This window comes from Monodelphis domestica, chromosome 6, assembly GCF_027887165.1.
Source record: "Monodelphis domestica isolate mMonDom1 chromosome 6, mMonDom1.pri, whole genome shotgun sequence".
Taxonomy (NCBI): Eukaryota; Metazoa; Chordata; class Mammalia; order Didelphimorphia; family Didelphidae; genus Monodelphis; species Monodelphis domestica.
The window spans coordinates 238,996,678-239,011,013 of NC_077232.1; the positions used below are offsets into that span (position 1 = coordinate 238,996,678).

Sequence of the window (14,336 nt, forward strand, 5' to 3'; positions counted from 1 at the left end):
TTCTTATAATCTTTTATTCTAGGACATTATATCTGTTCTGTCTGGCTATCATTTACCTATCTCTCTATCTCTCTTTCTATCTATCTATCTATCTATCTATCTATCTATCTATCTATCTATCTGTCTGTCTATCTATATATCTATCTATTTGTCTGTCTGTCTGTCTACCTACCTATCTGCTGTCTGTCTGTCTCTCTCTCTGTCTCTCTCTCTCTACCTACTTACCTAACTACCTATCTGTCTGCTGTCTGTCTACCTACCTGTCTATCTATATATCTACCTGTAAAAATGTGTCATCTTGTCACAATCAATACTGTCTAGCAATTGTATACAGAAAGATATGGTCTAAATTGGTTTTTAAAAATTAACTACTGATCACCTTTAGCTTTGAGATAGATTAAAAAGATTCATAAATGTTGGTCTCACAAGTGTGACTATTGGATGAGGAAGGTCCAGTGTATAATGGCTACCTTTGGGCCATGGAGGAAGTTGGGGAAATTTTGAAGCAAAATAGAAGAAATCATGTATATTTTCATACCAAATATAATACCTATTTTTTTAAAAGTCAATATGGCACAATGAAAAGAACATTGGCTAAGGGCCCTGACATTTAAATCTCCCCTCTGACACTTATTACCTGGGCTACTTGGGAATAGAATTTTTACTTCTCTGGGCCAAAATATCTTCATCTGGAAAATGAGGATGGGTTGATTTAAATGATCCCTAAAGTTCTTTCCAGCTCAAAAATCTATGAGGCATATAATATTTTACATATAATATTATTGGTGGAAAATATCTTTATTATCAACATTTTCCATACAGAACTCCTATTCATTTTCAATTCAATTCAATTAAGCAAGCATGTATTACTTATTATGAAGAACACAAAGGTTCCATGGAATGAATACTGGGTAATGCTGGCCTAGATTATCCTTGAATCCAATCAGAGGTACTTTTTGTGTCTGTGGATAAGTGGATAGACTGAAAGTCTTTTACTTGTACCATGATAAGAAAACATTTTCTTTACAAATTTTATGTATAATGATTGTGAAACAGAGTCCAAGATGTTCTCAGAAAATTAAGTGTTCTATTCCCTGAAACTCATTTTCCTTCATCCAAAAAAAAAAAAAAATTCAAGTACCTATTCACACGGAAGGAGACACAGCTGATCTTTGTGAATTAGGTGAAAACTAAACAGAGGGAGCTGCATTTCCATTACTGAAGTATTCAGAGGCTGGAATTAACTAGGATGGGATATTGTGGAGGATAGGGTGGGAAGCTGACCTGACCTCCAAGGTTCCTTCCTCATCCAAGTCTCCATAATACTCTTCCTCATATTGAAACTACTTACCTCTGACTTTCACTTTACCTTTAATTAGTGGTAAAATATATTTAGTGATAGAAATGGCAAAAACCAGGTTCATCATGACCAATGGAACTAAAAATATATATTACTTTTTTTTTTAATTTTGCTTAAAAATTTTCCCAGTCCCCTCCATATCCCAAAGGTAGCCATATACCTGAACCTTCCTCATCCAACAGAAGGGATCCAACACTTGTGGGATTAGCATTTATGAATCCTTTTCACCTATCTTAAAATTAAAAGAGATCTGTAGTTTTTGGTTTTTTTTTTTAAATGTTAGGTCATGTTTTCTAGGGGGCTCAGACTTATTAATGAGTTTTCAGAGTAGTTTGTTAATTGCATTTTTTTGCATTCCCTCATAAAACAAAACGAGCAAAAATCCCGTAACAAGCAGATCAGAAATGTTTCTAAAATTATATAAGAAAATATTTAGATTAAATGAATGTAAAAAAAATGTAAAAAAAAAGTTCTTACAGATCAAATACAAAGACCAAACCAAGACAAACAAACAAACAAATTCTCTGGACTAGATATGCTCCTTATTCTTGTCAATCTGCTCTGTTTTTTTTGGTTGGTAGATTTTTGCCTTGACTTGTGATTTGATTTAAATAGATATCTCTGAAAACATACTCTGGCAAGGCAGGTCAGATAAGCTCTGCAATTTATAGCCGTAGAGAATTGTCTATGACACTGTGAGATTAAATGATTTACCTGAGGTCACCCACAGGGCTGTTTATATTAGAGGTGGAACTGAACTTGAGTTCAGGCTTGCTGAGTCCCAAGGAAGCTCTCTATCGACTTTACTACATTGATTGTCAGACACAATTTATATAGATTTTAATAGAGTCAACTCATCTATATAGCCACTACCGTAAAATGTAGAGAGGAACTAACTTCTCTCCCTCTCTGTCACTGTCTCTCTGTCCACAGTAAAAGATCTCTCCTCTCCTTTCCCTTGTCTGTCTCTTTCTCTGATCCATATTAAAAACAATGGATTTCACTGGAAAAAAAACCAGGGGATCAGAAAAATTTCTAAAATTAGATGAGAGACTATTTTAGATTAAATAAATGTAAAAGATGGAACTTTCTAGTTCTTACACACCAAATACAAATAGATAGTCTCATATACTAAGTATAGAATTTGGCCCATCAGAAAAGAGCCACAATATTTCCCCCTCTGGTGTTACAGAAACTGGAACATAAAAATCCTTCTGACATTAAGAAGTCAAGGTATAATTTATCATCTACCCAAGATATTCCAATGTGCCTTCTGTCTAATTCTCATCCACTGAGGCTGCATGTGTACAAGGATGTGTGTGTAGGTGGGAGGGAGTTGGAAGGGGAAGGCATCCATCCTGCAGGGCTTTCTGAAGCAAACCTCATGCTCCAGACATGCTGAGCTTCAGAAAGCAGGAATAGTCTTTAATGGTAAGGCAAGACAGTAGGAGTTCACTAGAGTAACTCAGAGGCAAATGTTTTTATTTCCTCCCCTCCAAGATTCCTGTTGAATAGAATATGTTCTGAAAAGATGTTAAAGGTTTGGGACCAAGGAGGAGCATTTCCTATATTTATAATTGTATGTGTGTGTTTTCCCCCAAAGGGGTACAAACCAAAAGAAGTGCTAACAGGCAGATGGCTCTTACTCCCTGTGATATTTTGTACATTACACTTATTTCTCTGGAAATTAGGAAGAAATCCCTGTGAGATTATCCATTTTCAAAGCTTCAATGATCATTTCTATGTAGATACCTCCCACGCTTATTTCTTCAGGTCTTATTTTCCTTCTGAATCACATTCCTAGCTACACATTGCACTTCCCTACCTGGATCACAGAATCATAAATTTATTAGAGCTGGAAGGGACTGGAGAAATCATCTAGTCTTGGAATTCTTAAGTTGTCTTTTGTTTTCTTTTTGTCATGGGCCTCATCTGTAATCTTGTGAAACCTATAGACCCCCTTTCATAAAGATGTCTTAAAATTGACAAAATCCAGAGGCTCATGAAGGAAATCAATTACAATGAAATGGTTATAAAAATGTAAGACACACAAACAAACAAGTCACAGGCTTTGGTTAAGAACAGTTAATTCCAATCTCCTCATTTTATAGTTTTAAAAAAATGAAGTTCAGAAAATTCAAATATCTTGACCAGGTTCAGAAAGGTAGAAAAGTGTCCAAATCTGAATTTGGACTCATGTACTTTGACTATTCTGTCTTATTTATACCTCTATCTATTATTTCTGTGTCCTCAGGTAGCAAGGGGGAATGAGGGTGGGGATTCATCTCTGTTCAAGAACTAAAAGGGGCCAAACCAGGTCAGTCCTAGAGTCCAGAGTCCAATTAGCCCACTTGTTTCTGGGAGGACGTGTGTGGACTCCAGTACAATTCAGAAGCTTCCATAATACTTTACCACTATGTTAATCAATTTAGGCAAGCTTATTATGTGGAAAGCATCCATGGGCATCAAGAGAAGACAACCTGGCACATGCCTTTGTGTTCTGGCATGCTTCTCCACCTGAAACCGAATCAAACCAAACCAAAACTATTCTATTAATGTATCTGTTTCTGGCCCCAACATCCTTTTAGCTAATTACTTGGATTTTTAACCTCTGACTCATAATGATTCTCAGCCTTTCACTTTACCTCCCTTCTTCCTACATCTAGCTAGTTACCAAATGTCATAAATTCTTCCTTCACAGTATTTCTTCTATTGTCTACTTTTTGTCTTTTATGTATTTACTACTGGTTCAAGAACTCCCCTCCTAACTGGTCTTTCTGCCTTTCTAGCATTAACATTTTCCAATTCATCCTCCACACAACTACCAAACTGAAATTAATAAAGCACATGTTTGACCATATCATACCCCTTCTCCAGAATATCAAAGGGATATAGATCTAACACTGGAAGGAAACATTGATTACCTATTCTAATCCCCTCATTTTGCAGATGAGGAAACCAAGACACAAAGAGAGATTTTAAATAATTTGTCAGAAATTACAAATGTAGTAGGAGGCAATATTACGGTTCAAACTCTAGTCAAATAATTTGAAGTTCATTGCTTTTTTTTTATTATTATACCCCACTTCCTCCCTGACTCTTGCTTCTTTTCCCCACTAAGATAAAATACAAACTCTCATATTTTGCATCTTTTCATGATCTGCTTTCAACCTACTTTTCCAAGGGATTTCATAATATTCCAATTCAGGCATTCTGAATTCCAGCCAAACTGTCCTATTACTATCCATTTCCAACTTCATGACTTTGAACAGACTGTGTCCCTGTTCCTGGATTGCTCTCCACCATCACTTCTATTTTGAGGAATTTGTAGCTTTCTTCAAAGCACATCTCATGCATCCTCCTGTAAGTAAGCATTTCACTGCCCCTTTCAGTTGTTAGGCCTCTCCTCTACTAAAATTAGTTTGGATTTATTGTCTATATGTATGTATATATTTACACACATATATTTATTTTGTTTGTATTCATATCTGCACATGTTTTCTCCAACTAATAAATTGTTAGCTTCTTGAAGGCAAGGATTATTTTTTGTTTTGTTTGTTTGGTCTTTGTATCCATGGAGCAGAGTGCTTGGAGTAGAGTAGATATTCAATAAAGACTGGTTGTTCAACAATGCTTTTTGATATGAATAAATACAAGTATAGAATAAATGTGACTGAACAGCAAGAGTGCTGCTAGACATGGCAACAAGAAGAACTGGGCTCCAATCTAAGTCTGACTTAGAGCTATTGCCAATTGACCTCTAATTCCTTATGTGCAAAATGGGAATGATAATAATAACTATCTTATCTGGCTGTTGTAAAGCTCACATGAGATATGCATGAAGTTAATTGCAAACCTTAAAACTCTATATTAATGTGAACTATTTATCCAGCCCAAACCCAAGACTTCTATCAACAATTCCAGAGAATCTATCCTAGATGACAAAGACTAAAGTTCAGGAATGGCGGTTCTAAACCTTCCCTTCATCCTTATTTTAATGATGATTCTTATGGAATTATGTAAACTATTTATCCAGCCCAAAACCAAGACTTCTATCAACAATTCCAGAGAATCTATCCTAGATGACAAAGACTAAAGTTCAGGAATGGCGGTTCTAAACCTTCCCTTCATCCTTATTTTAATGATGATTCTTATGGAATTATGTAAACTATTTATCCAGCCCAAACCCAAGACTTCTATCAACAATTCCAGAGAATCTATCCTGGATGACAAAGACTAAAATTCAGGAATGGCGGTTCTAAACCTTCCCTTCATCCTTATTTTAATGATGATTCTTATGGAATTATATGGTTTGTAAAAAATAAATGTAAATGTTAAAGGAGGTGAGATGGCTTTGTGCTGAGTATGGATGCGTGGCAGCTCTATTCTCATAAACTATACAAAGCTTTGTTTATATTGTCGAGTTTGGCATGTCAGACATCCTTTTAGCTTGTTAAAAATAGTCATGTCTGCCAAAGAGTCCGTTTAGCAATATACCATGTCGGGAAGACTGACAACCTAAGAAAGTTGTTTTGTTTTGTTTTTCCCCCAATGAAGCATTTACTGTACAGGAAGATGGATACTTAAATGTCTCCCACTCGACTTTTGAGAAAGTTCCACCATTCATCCTGGGATTACTTGAAGAACTTGATTTTAGAAGTTATGATCACAACACTTGTCAATGAATCCCTTTGAGAATAGGTAACATTTGGCATGGAATTTACATATTCAACCAGCATGACATTTGTTTTCATCTTTTCAACTTGAGAAAAAGAAAATCACTTTGATGTACACTTAAGTACATTATTGAGCAAAACATCAATTATGCCCAGAAAGAAAAAGCCTTAGTTCATTAGAATTTAGAGAAAGCATTTCATAGTGACAAAAGTGCAAGGTAAACTCTCTGATCATCCAGCTTGTAATATGAAAACTTTAATTAAAATATAGGGAGGGAGCTCTCACCAGTTTTCTGAGGTCCAATTACCAAGAATTTTGGTAATCGATCACAGGTTTTTTCTTTAGACCAGATATCTCTGTGGCGTTTGTCATCACAGGGATTCTAATAAGGAGGGGAAAGAAAGAATAATGAGTGTCAGGAACCAATCTCAAAAACATTTTTTGTACTGTCTGACAATTCTTCAACCCCAGCTACTTGAACGCTTCACAGGAAAAAAGATTGTGCTATCTTTTCACCTACAACAGTAAAAACCTTTGACTATAGCATCAGTGAATCTTCAAAGCAAAGGCATTCTATAATATAGTTGATATTGTACTGAGGATGGAAATAGAAGAGAAAGAAAATCAGGAGAGGACACTGAGAAAATAGCCTTAAATTGATAAGTATTTCAATACTTTATTAACATTAAAAATTTTAATTTTCCATAATTTTTTTCTTGATCTGATCAGCCAGCTATGCAGGGGATTCCAGTTATCTAAAAGATGCTAGAATATCAGCACTTAATAAATAGCCAAAATGTAATAGGTCAGGTTCTTTTCTTATATGATTTTTAAAAATAAAATATTCATGTTAATGAAATTTTTAATAATCATTTTCTAACATTTTGGGAACCATGTCTTCTTCACTCCCTCTCTCTCCAAGACATCAGGTAATATAATATAGGTTATACATGTTCTCAGGCAATACATATCACTGTGTCCATCATCTTGTGAAAGAAGACACATATTGCTTACGCTAGAAAAAATTCATGGAGGAAATAAAGTGAAAAATGGTATTTGAGTCTTTGAGTTTTCTGCTGATCTTGAAAGAATAAAGTTCTGTTCAATAATTAAAAGGTTATTCAAAAACATCAGACAATTCTTATTAGATGTCCTTAATTTCAATATATGTTTAGAAAACATAGAAAAGTAACTTTCCTCTTAGAGTCTCTGAAAATGTCACACTTTAAAATGAATCAGAAAGTGCATTATTAATTTATAGAATATGCTTTTGACTGGCACTACCTATATGACAACCCATTATAAAAATCCATCTTAAGAGTTCTTTCATTTAATTTCAATATCAGAGGACATATTATCTGGAAAGAATTAGGATTATGATTTTCTTATTTTTATATCTTTTTACTTAACTTTTATTTTTTATCATTTATTATTTTTCTCAAAAGTGATCAAGAGGAACCAGCTTATATTTCTGCTCTATAAATACTATAGATATCTGCATTTTGAAGCTGCTGCTTATTTTTAACACAGAACAGATGTGATGGGGACAAAATAGGATATTCATTTTGGCAGCTGTCCTATAAGGACATTAGTTTGGAATTTGTCACTTATCATAACAATGTTTACCATGGAAAACATAAGGTATCAAATTAATAGGAAATTATGTTTGATGATAGTGGCTATTATTTTTTTGATATTGATTTATAGGGCTTGGAAGTAAGCATGATTCGTGTAATTGTTAGATTAATATGATCAAGCATTGGAAATTGCTTAGTTAACTTGCTCATTCTAAAGATGAGAAAACTGAGAATAAAGGAAGTTGGGTGCTGTGGCAATTTGCTCATACTTTTACAGATACAGACAAGAAGTTAAACAGCAAACCTGAGATCTGATTTCCAGATTTTCATTGTCAAATCAAGGGTCCATCTTGTTGCAAAATAGAGTAATTGAAGCTTACAAAAATTGTATAGCTCTGTTTACTTTTGTCTATGATTAAAGTACTCTGTGACAATTGATTTAGAAATCCGAATTGGAAGAATCTGAATAGACTCTAAATTCAGAGTTGATGATATCTTTAATTCATAGATATAATCACTTTTGATGTTTTTCATTTTCCTATTCTTTTTTTAAAGAGGGACAAGCAGAGCAGTTTGGTTGAAACACAGAATATCTGGAAGAAAGTAAAAAGGAATTAGTCTGGGAGCCAAATTGTAGTCATCAAAGGTAAGCAACATGAAGATGGGATATTGTCAAGTTTGGAGTCAAGTAAGACTTGGGTTCAAATCTCACTTCCATCATTTACCAGTTGGGTCAAAGTGGGCCAGTTAACATGTCTGACTTTCAGTTTTTGCATCTGAAAAATGGGGGTGAAATGTTACCCATGAAAAGTTTTTAGTAAGAACAAGATATATAATGTAAACAAAACATTATATGAATGTTAGCTTTCACTTAAAGGCAAATATTTCCTGTTAGGGAACTCCTAAAAAGAACTTTGAGATAAACCCTCCACAAGATGAACTGTTTCTTCTGTAAGAAGAACATCCCTATGCTTCCATTTTGAGGTTAGCCCTATTGTGGGATTTAGCCCAATTGGAATCACTCTGTGTCTGAAATATCCCCAAATAATTCCTATAGATAAATTGAGCTTTACTTCAACTCTCCAGCTCCAGAGAGTAGTAAAGTCTTTCTGTAAGGTAGTAGAGGACTTGTAAAGAATGGAGTGTGATTAGGGACTATGACTAGACCTATGATTTCACTGGTTTAGGGAACTCCTGGTGAGGAAATCACCTCCTCCACTGAAATCTAGTCTGAGCTGCTTAGACTGCTGAAAGGTTAAGGTTGCACAAGCTAGGATGAGTGAGAGGGAGAACTTGAATCTGGGTCTTTTTGGTTCTCTCTCTCTCTCTTTCTCTCTCTCTCTCTCTCTCTCTCTCTCTCTCTCTCTCTCTCTCTCTTTCTCTCTCTAATTATTTATTTGTTTTGTTTTTGGTTATAAAGCTATGCTGTAATCTTATGAAATTTTTCCAAAGTTGCATGAACCATTGGAGTGCTGCTTAGAGGCTAGGTTAGGGAGTCATTTCTATTTTGTCTTTCTTATTTAATATGTGTATTATCCTTCACCTTCAGCCTAATAAAAATAAATAGACAAATCAATATGTCAAACAATAAAATAAATAGATAAGTAAATGAAGAGATCACTATATAAGTGAAGAATTGCATGAATGGATGAATCAATAAATCAGTTATTAAATAAATACTATCTATTTCAGATTTCAGATATTTCAGATTCCATATTCAGGTAAATGAAAATGTTTTATATTTCATGACTTTTACTAACCATGGAGTAAGAGTCATTACAAGATAGCACTTAGAGGTCCACCTTGAAGTAAGGAAGACTTGTTTTCAAGTCCTACCTCTGATCCATACTGCTTATGCAACCCTGGTCAAGTCACTTAACTTCTAAGTATTCTGGGCAAATAACTCATTAAGACCACAAATTATACATATTACTAATCTATAACAAGAAAATGCAGTTGAAGGAGTTTCTACATTTAGACTTAACTACACCTATAAAGTAATCATAGGGCTGAACCTCATTATCATTATCTTCACCATCATAAAAATGGAACTGTAGTTTATGTACTTCAGTCAAAGACTTTCAGCCATAGAACACAATGGATTGCTGTTTAATTCTGCCAACTCTACAAATAATTGTATTTTACAGAAGAAGAAGAATAGCTGGCACTATGTATGTTTTAAGTTTGAAAAGTATTTTACACATTCTATCTTACTTGATTTTTACAATAACCCTGTCATGTAAATGTTATTATTTTCCCTGTTTTCTAGATTAGAGAACTGAGGCTAAGGAAGAATAAATGACCTGCTAGGTGCCACATAGCTAGTAATTGTCTATCACAGGATTTAAACTCAGGTATCTAAATGTTTCAGCACTTCAGTTTAAATTTATCACCTTCTAGAAACAAAAAGTTTTCTATTGCTGGGTTTGTTTTTATTGTTATTGCTGTTGTTGCTGTGTTTTGATTTTTAGCTTCAGTTTATCTCTCTTTTACAAATCATTTCCCATTTCTGAGATAATCCTACCTGCCAGAGAGGATCTTTCTGCTCTGGGAAGAGCTCAAAGTACTTGTGAGCCAGCTGCACTGGAGGCAGAGTCTGCAGTCTCAGGTTAGTCCAGCTTTGTACAAAGTTAGCCAGGTTCACAAACGTATATAACCCCAGGCGGTCATTCCCATAGTTGGACAAATGGGTCATAAAGATGCTGATCTGAAAAAGGACAAAAGCACCAACTAAATTAAAGCACAAGTAATACGCTGGTGACACTAGAGGGCACTGTAGTCATTACCAATGTTATAGTTCCTAATTCCTGTTTTTGTATTTGTTTTTTCTTTGACATTTGCCTGGGTTTGGGTTCATAGATGTTCATTGAATTGGAAATGTGAAGAAAAACTTCATCATGAGATATGTAGTGGTAGAGTTGATTACATGGCACTCTAAGATAAGCATTTTCTTGATTCAAATTAAAAAAAAACACAATCCCCAAAGTTTATTGGCCAAAGAATTCTTCGGTACCAATCATATGATAAGAATTAAATAATAGTAATGGAAATACTATTTGAATCAAGAATTACCTACAAAGGCTCCATGTTAGAAGATCCGGGGGGGGGGGGAGAAAGAGAGAGAGAGAGAGAGATAGACAGACAGACAGACAGAGACAGAGAGACAGAGAGAGAAAAAGAGAGAGACAGAGAGACAGAGAAAGAGAGAGAGAGACAGAGAGAGACAGAGAGAGAGACAGAGAGAGACAGAGGGAGACAGAGAGAGACAGAGACAGAGAGAGAGACAGAGAGACAGAAAGAGAGGAGAGGAGAGAGAAGAGGGACAGGGACAGAGACAGAGACAAATCCATATCTATCTAGATATAAATATACACCTATCTATCTTTATCTTGAATTATATTCCATTAGAATAAAATCTATGTCCCTATGGAAAATGATTTTACATTTTGGAGAATCTTTAGAAATAGTCCAAAACCAACCACATTAAAGAAGAAAATAATATTCTAAACAAGTTGTAACTGGCCCATCATATCGTAGATAATAAGCAGTAGATTCGTTTTTTTTAAATGTAGTTCCCTGATCGCCATTCTAGCATCTTTCACTCACATGGCTAGTACAGTGAATCAGATATTCATCACTTCTCATCTGGATAATCTAAATAACCCTCCAAAAAAATCTGTCTGACTTTTGTTTCTTTCTTCACCAAGTACTCAACACAGCTATGAAACTGATATTCTAGAAGCACCATTTAAGCATGTCATTCTCTTCTTCAAGAAATTTCAATGGCTTCCTATTACCTCTAAGATAAAATAAAAATTCCTCTCTATGGTGTTGAAAACTCTTTTAAATCAGATACTAACCTAGATTTCTGGATTACTTTCATATTCCTTCTAGTGGAGAAATGACAGGACTTGGAGACAGGAAGATGTTAATTCAAATTCTGCCACATACATTTATTGACTATGTAACCTTGTATAAGCCATTTGACTTCAGTCAGTTTCAATTTCTTCAGCTATAAAATGGGGACCATAAGAGCATCTCCCAGGACAGTGATGAGAACAAAATGAGATAATATTTATAAAGCACATTGCAAATCTCAAAATATTATATAAATGCTAGCTGCTATTATTATTATTATTAGTAGTAGTAGTAGTATGCCTTAGCTCAGTTAGCATATCCTAGATGAGACTTCTAGTGATCTCTCTAGTTATTAGGGCTCCCTCATGATTTGAAATCATATCTTCATTTATTTTATGTGTAGTATATATGCATGAACATGGGTGTATATACACATGCAATTACATGCCAAAGACAACTGTTGAATGAACCACGAAGAAATGAAATGTCCCTTCACTAGGTTATGAGACTTAGAAAAGTATCATCTTTCTTTTGATATTTTAGGACTGTGTCAGTTCTCATTAGACTTCCAATAAGAGAAAGGAAAGATAGCTTTTTTTTTCTTCATATCACCCAACTCAATGGTAGTTGTAAAAACATAGCAGTGAGAACAAGTGCTTATCTGAATGGGATAAAACTTCAGGTCCTTGGTTCCCTCCCTCCCTCTCTCTCTCCCTCCCTCCCTCTCTCTCTCTCTCTCTCTCTCTCTCTCTCTCTCTCTCTCTCTCTCTCTCTCTCTCTCTCTCTCTCTCCTCTCTTCTCTGTCTGTGTGTTACTTTGCTTAAGTACAATACACAAAAATAAGAAAATTGAGATATAGACATTTACAGCCTCGATAGTTATCTGGGAAGCTTGAGAGGTTTAGAGATGAAAACTATTTGGGTAATAATACTTAATTTTAAAAAATTTTAATTTCTGATGCTGTAAAAATTGGCATATATATGTTCATATATATAGATGTATAAATATATAGGTATAGAAATATAGATATAGCTCACATAAAGTATTTTTAAAATTTAGAGTTATTAATTTTTAAGAGTAATAAGAGGTCCTAAGTCCAAAAAGTTTTAGGTCATCTAGCATAAATTCTATGCCCTGAAAATATTTTTACTAACTCACCCTTTCTTCAAATGATAGGTGCTAAGATACAAAATGTGTAAAACCTCCTTCCAAGAAAAATCCCAAAATTTAGGCTGAGAAGATGAAAAGGTATTATGACTATTTCTATGAAGCAGGCAATTCATGTAGAATTGAAGTTATTTTATTCATAAAGCATTTGGGAAAGTCTTCACGGCAAGGGAATTTTTTGACTCTATAGGGTACTTAAAATGGCTTGTATTAATCAGATTGCTGACAATTCAAAACAGTTTCTTTGGCTATGATTACCAGTTATAATGAGTATGTCAAAGAAAATCTTCCAGGCACTCAAGAGGCTACAAAGTAAGACCATCAGAACAGTTCAAGTTGTAAGAGAGCACTTTACTGAAATATATAGTCACCTGTGGATGAATAATCATCATCATCATCAGAATGAAAATAGGATGTTCAGTTTAAGGGCTAAAAAAGGGAAATGGCTAAAAATCTGGATAATGCAAAAGCAGTGAAGAAGATGAGAAAAATATTATACAAAGTATAATACTTTGAGGAATCAAGCAAAAATATTCATTATTATTGATGTGGGACCTTGCACCCCCAAATTATAGAAGTGTTTCAGGCCAAACTGTAAACAGGGAAATTCCTTTCGCTTCCTTGCATTCTTGTTAAGTTGTTAAATATAAAGAATATACATATATATATATATATATATATACACACACACACACACACACACACACACACACACATATATATATATATATATATATATATATATATATATATATGTATAATATAGTAGAAAGGGTTGGCCTGGACTTCAAAAACTAATGATGAGAAAGACCCTTGAGAAAATTATCCTCCTTGGATAGTCCTTTAGGTTTTAGAATGAACACAAGAGATACACCTCCAGGCTATGCTTTGATACCATTGAGTTGTATCTAAGACATCTATCTATCTGTCCCCTAAACTATGAGGGTCACCCCCTATGTCTTCAAGCTGATACTGGTCAGACACTGCCCCCCCTTGTGCCTGAGTGCATGCATACTCTCCTCAAGTCACATATCATCTGTTGTAAAGAATATAAAGACCCCAAAAATGATGTCTTCTGGGAGGCAGTTTTCCATCTATGTTGTCCTCCCAGCCAAATTCAACATGGATTCCAATTTAATAAATTTCTCTTTTTAATTCTAAACTAAGTTATGGAGTCTTTCATTCTTCCAAAGGGTATCCTTCCTGAACCCAGTGGGTTCACCTCAAGCCCCCCACAACACTATAAACAAGGAATAAAAGAAAAGAATGGAATTCTATTCCATTCAGCAAATCTAGCCTTGTTCTACCATGGAAGGCTTTCATGGTGCTTAAGATTTATTTGACTCAGACCCAAAGTTTTCCTTCACTCCATCTGAGCACAGTTTTAATCTTAGAGTTTCTATACCTAAAGTACTTGTAGGACTAGTTTAAACATCTTATGAGCATATATTAGCAATAGTAACATTTTTAAGCACACATATTCACTATTACTTTTCTTTAAAAAATAAGATAATTCAATTTTTCAGATATTTATGTAATATCTTCAGATTTATTATTGTTCCCAAACATCTCCCTATGATAACAAAAAAGCAAAACAAAAAAAATGAAAACCATTCTTTAATTTGTAGTTCCTGTGTAATATCTGGTGATGAGAGTATTTCTTCCTCAGACACCTACACATGGGTGTATGTCTATAT

At 34.5% G+C, this 14,336-nt stretch overlaps 1 protein-coding gene across 1 annotated transcript in view; it reads right to left on the reverse strand.

Moving 5' to 3' along the window:
- LOC100011021 (bifunctional heparan sulfate N-deacetylase/N-sulfotransferase 3) overlaps positions 1-14,336 on the reverse strand; it is a 230,393-nt gene that overhangs the window by 33,122 nt on the left and 182,935 nt on the right. Inside the window, exons 7-8 of the mRNA XM_001362764.4 lie at positions 10,139-10,321; positions 6,323-6,419 (exon numbers count right to left, since the gene is read on the reverse strand). Coding sequence (XP_001362801.1) covers positions 6,323-6,419; positions 10,139-10,321 — 280 coding nt within the window. The remainder of the gene's footprint in view (positions 1-6,322; positions 6,420-10,138; positions 10,322-14,336) is intronic.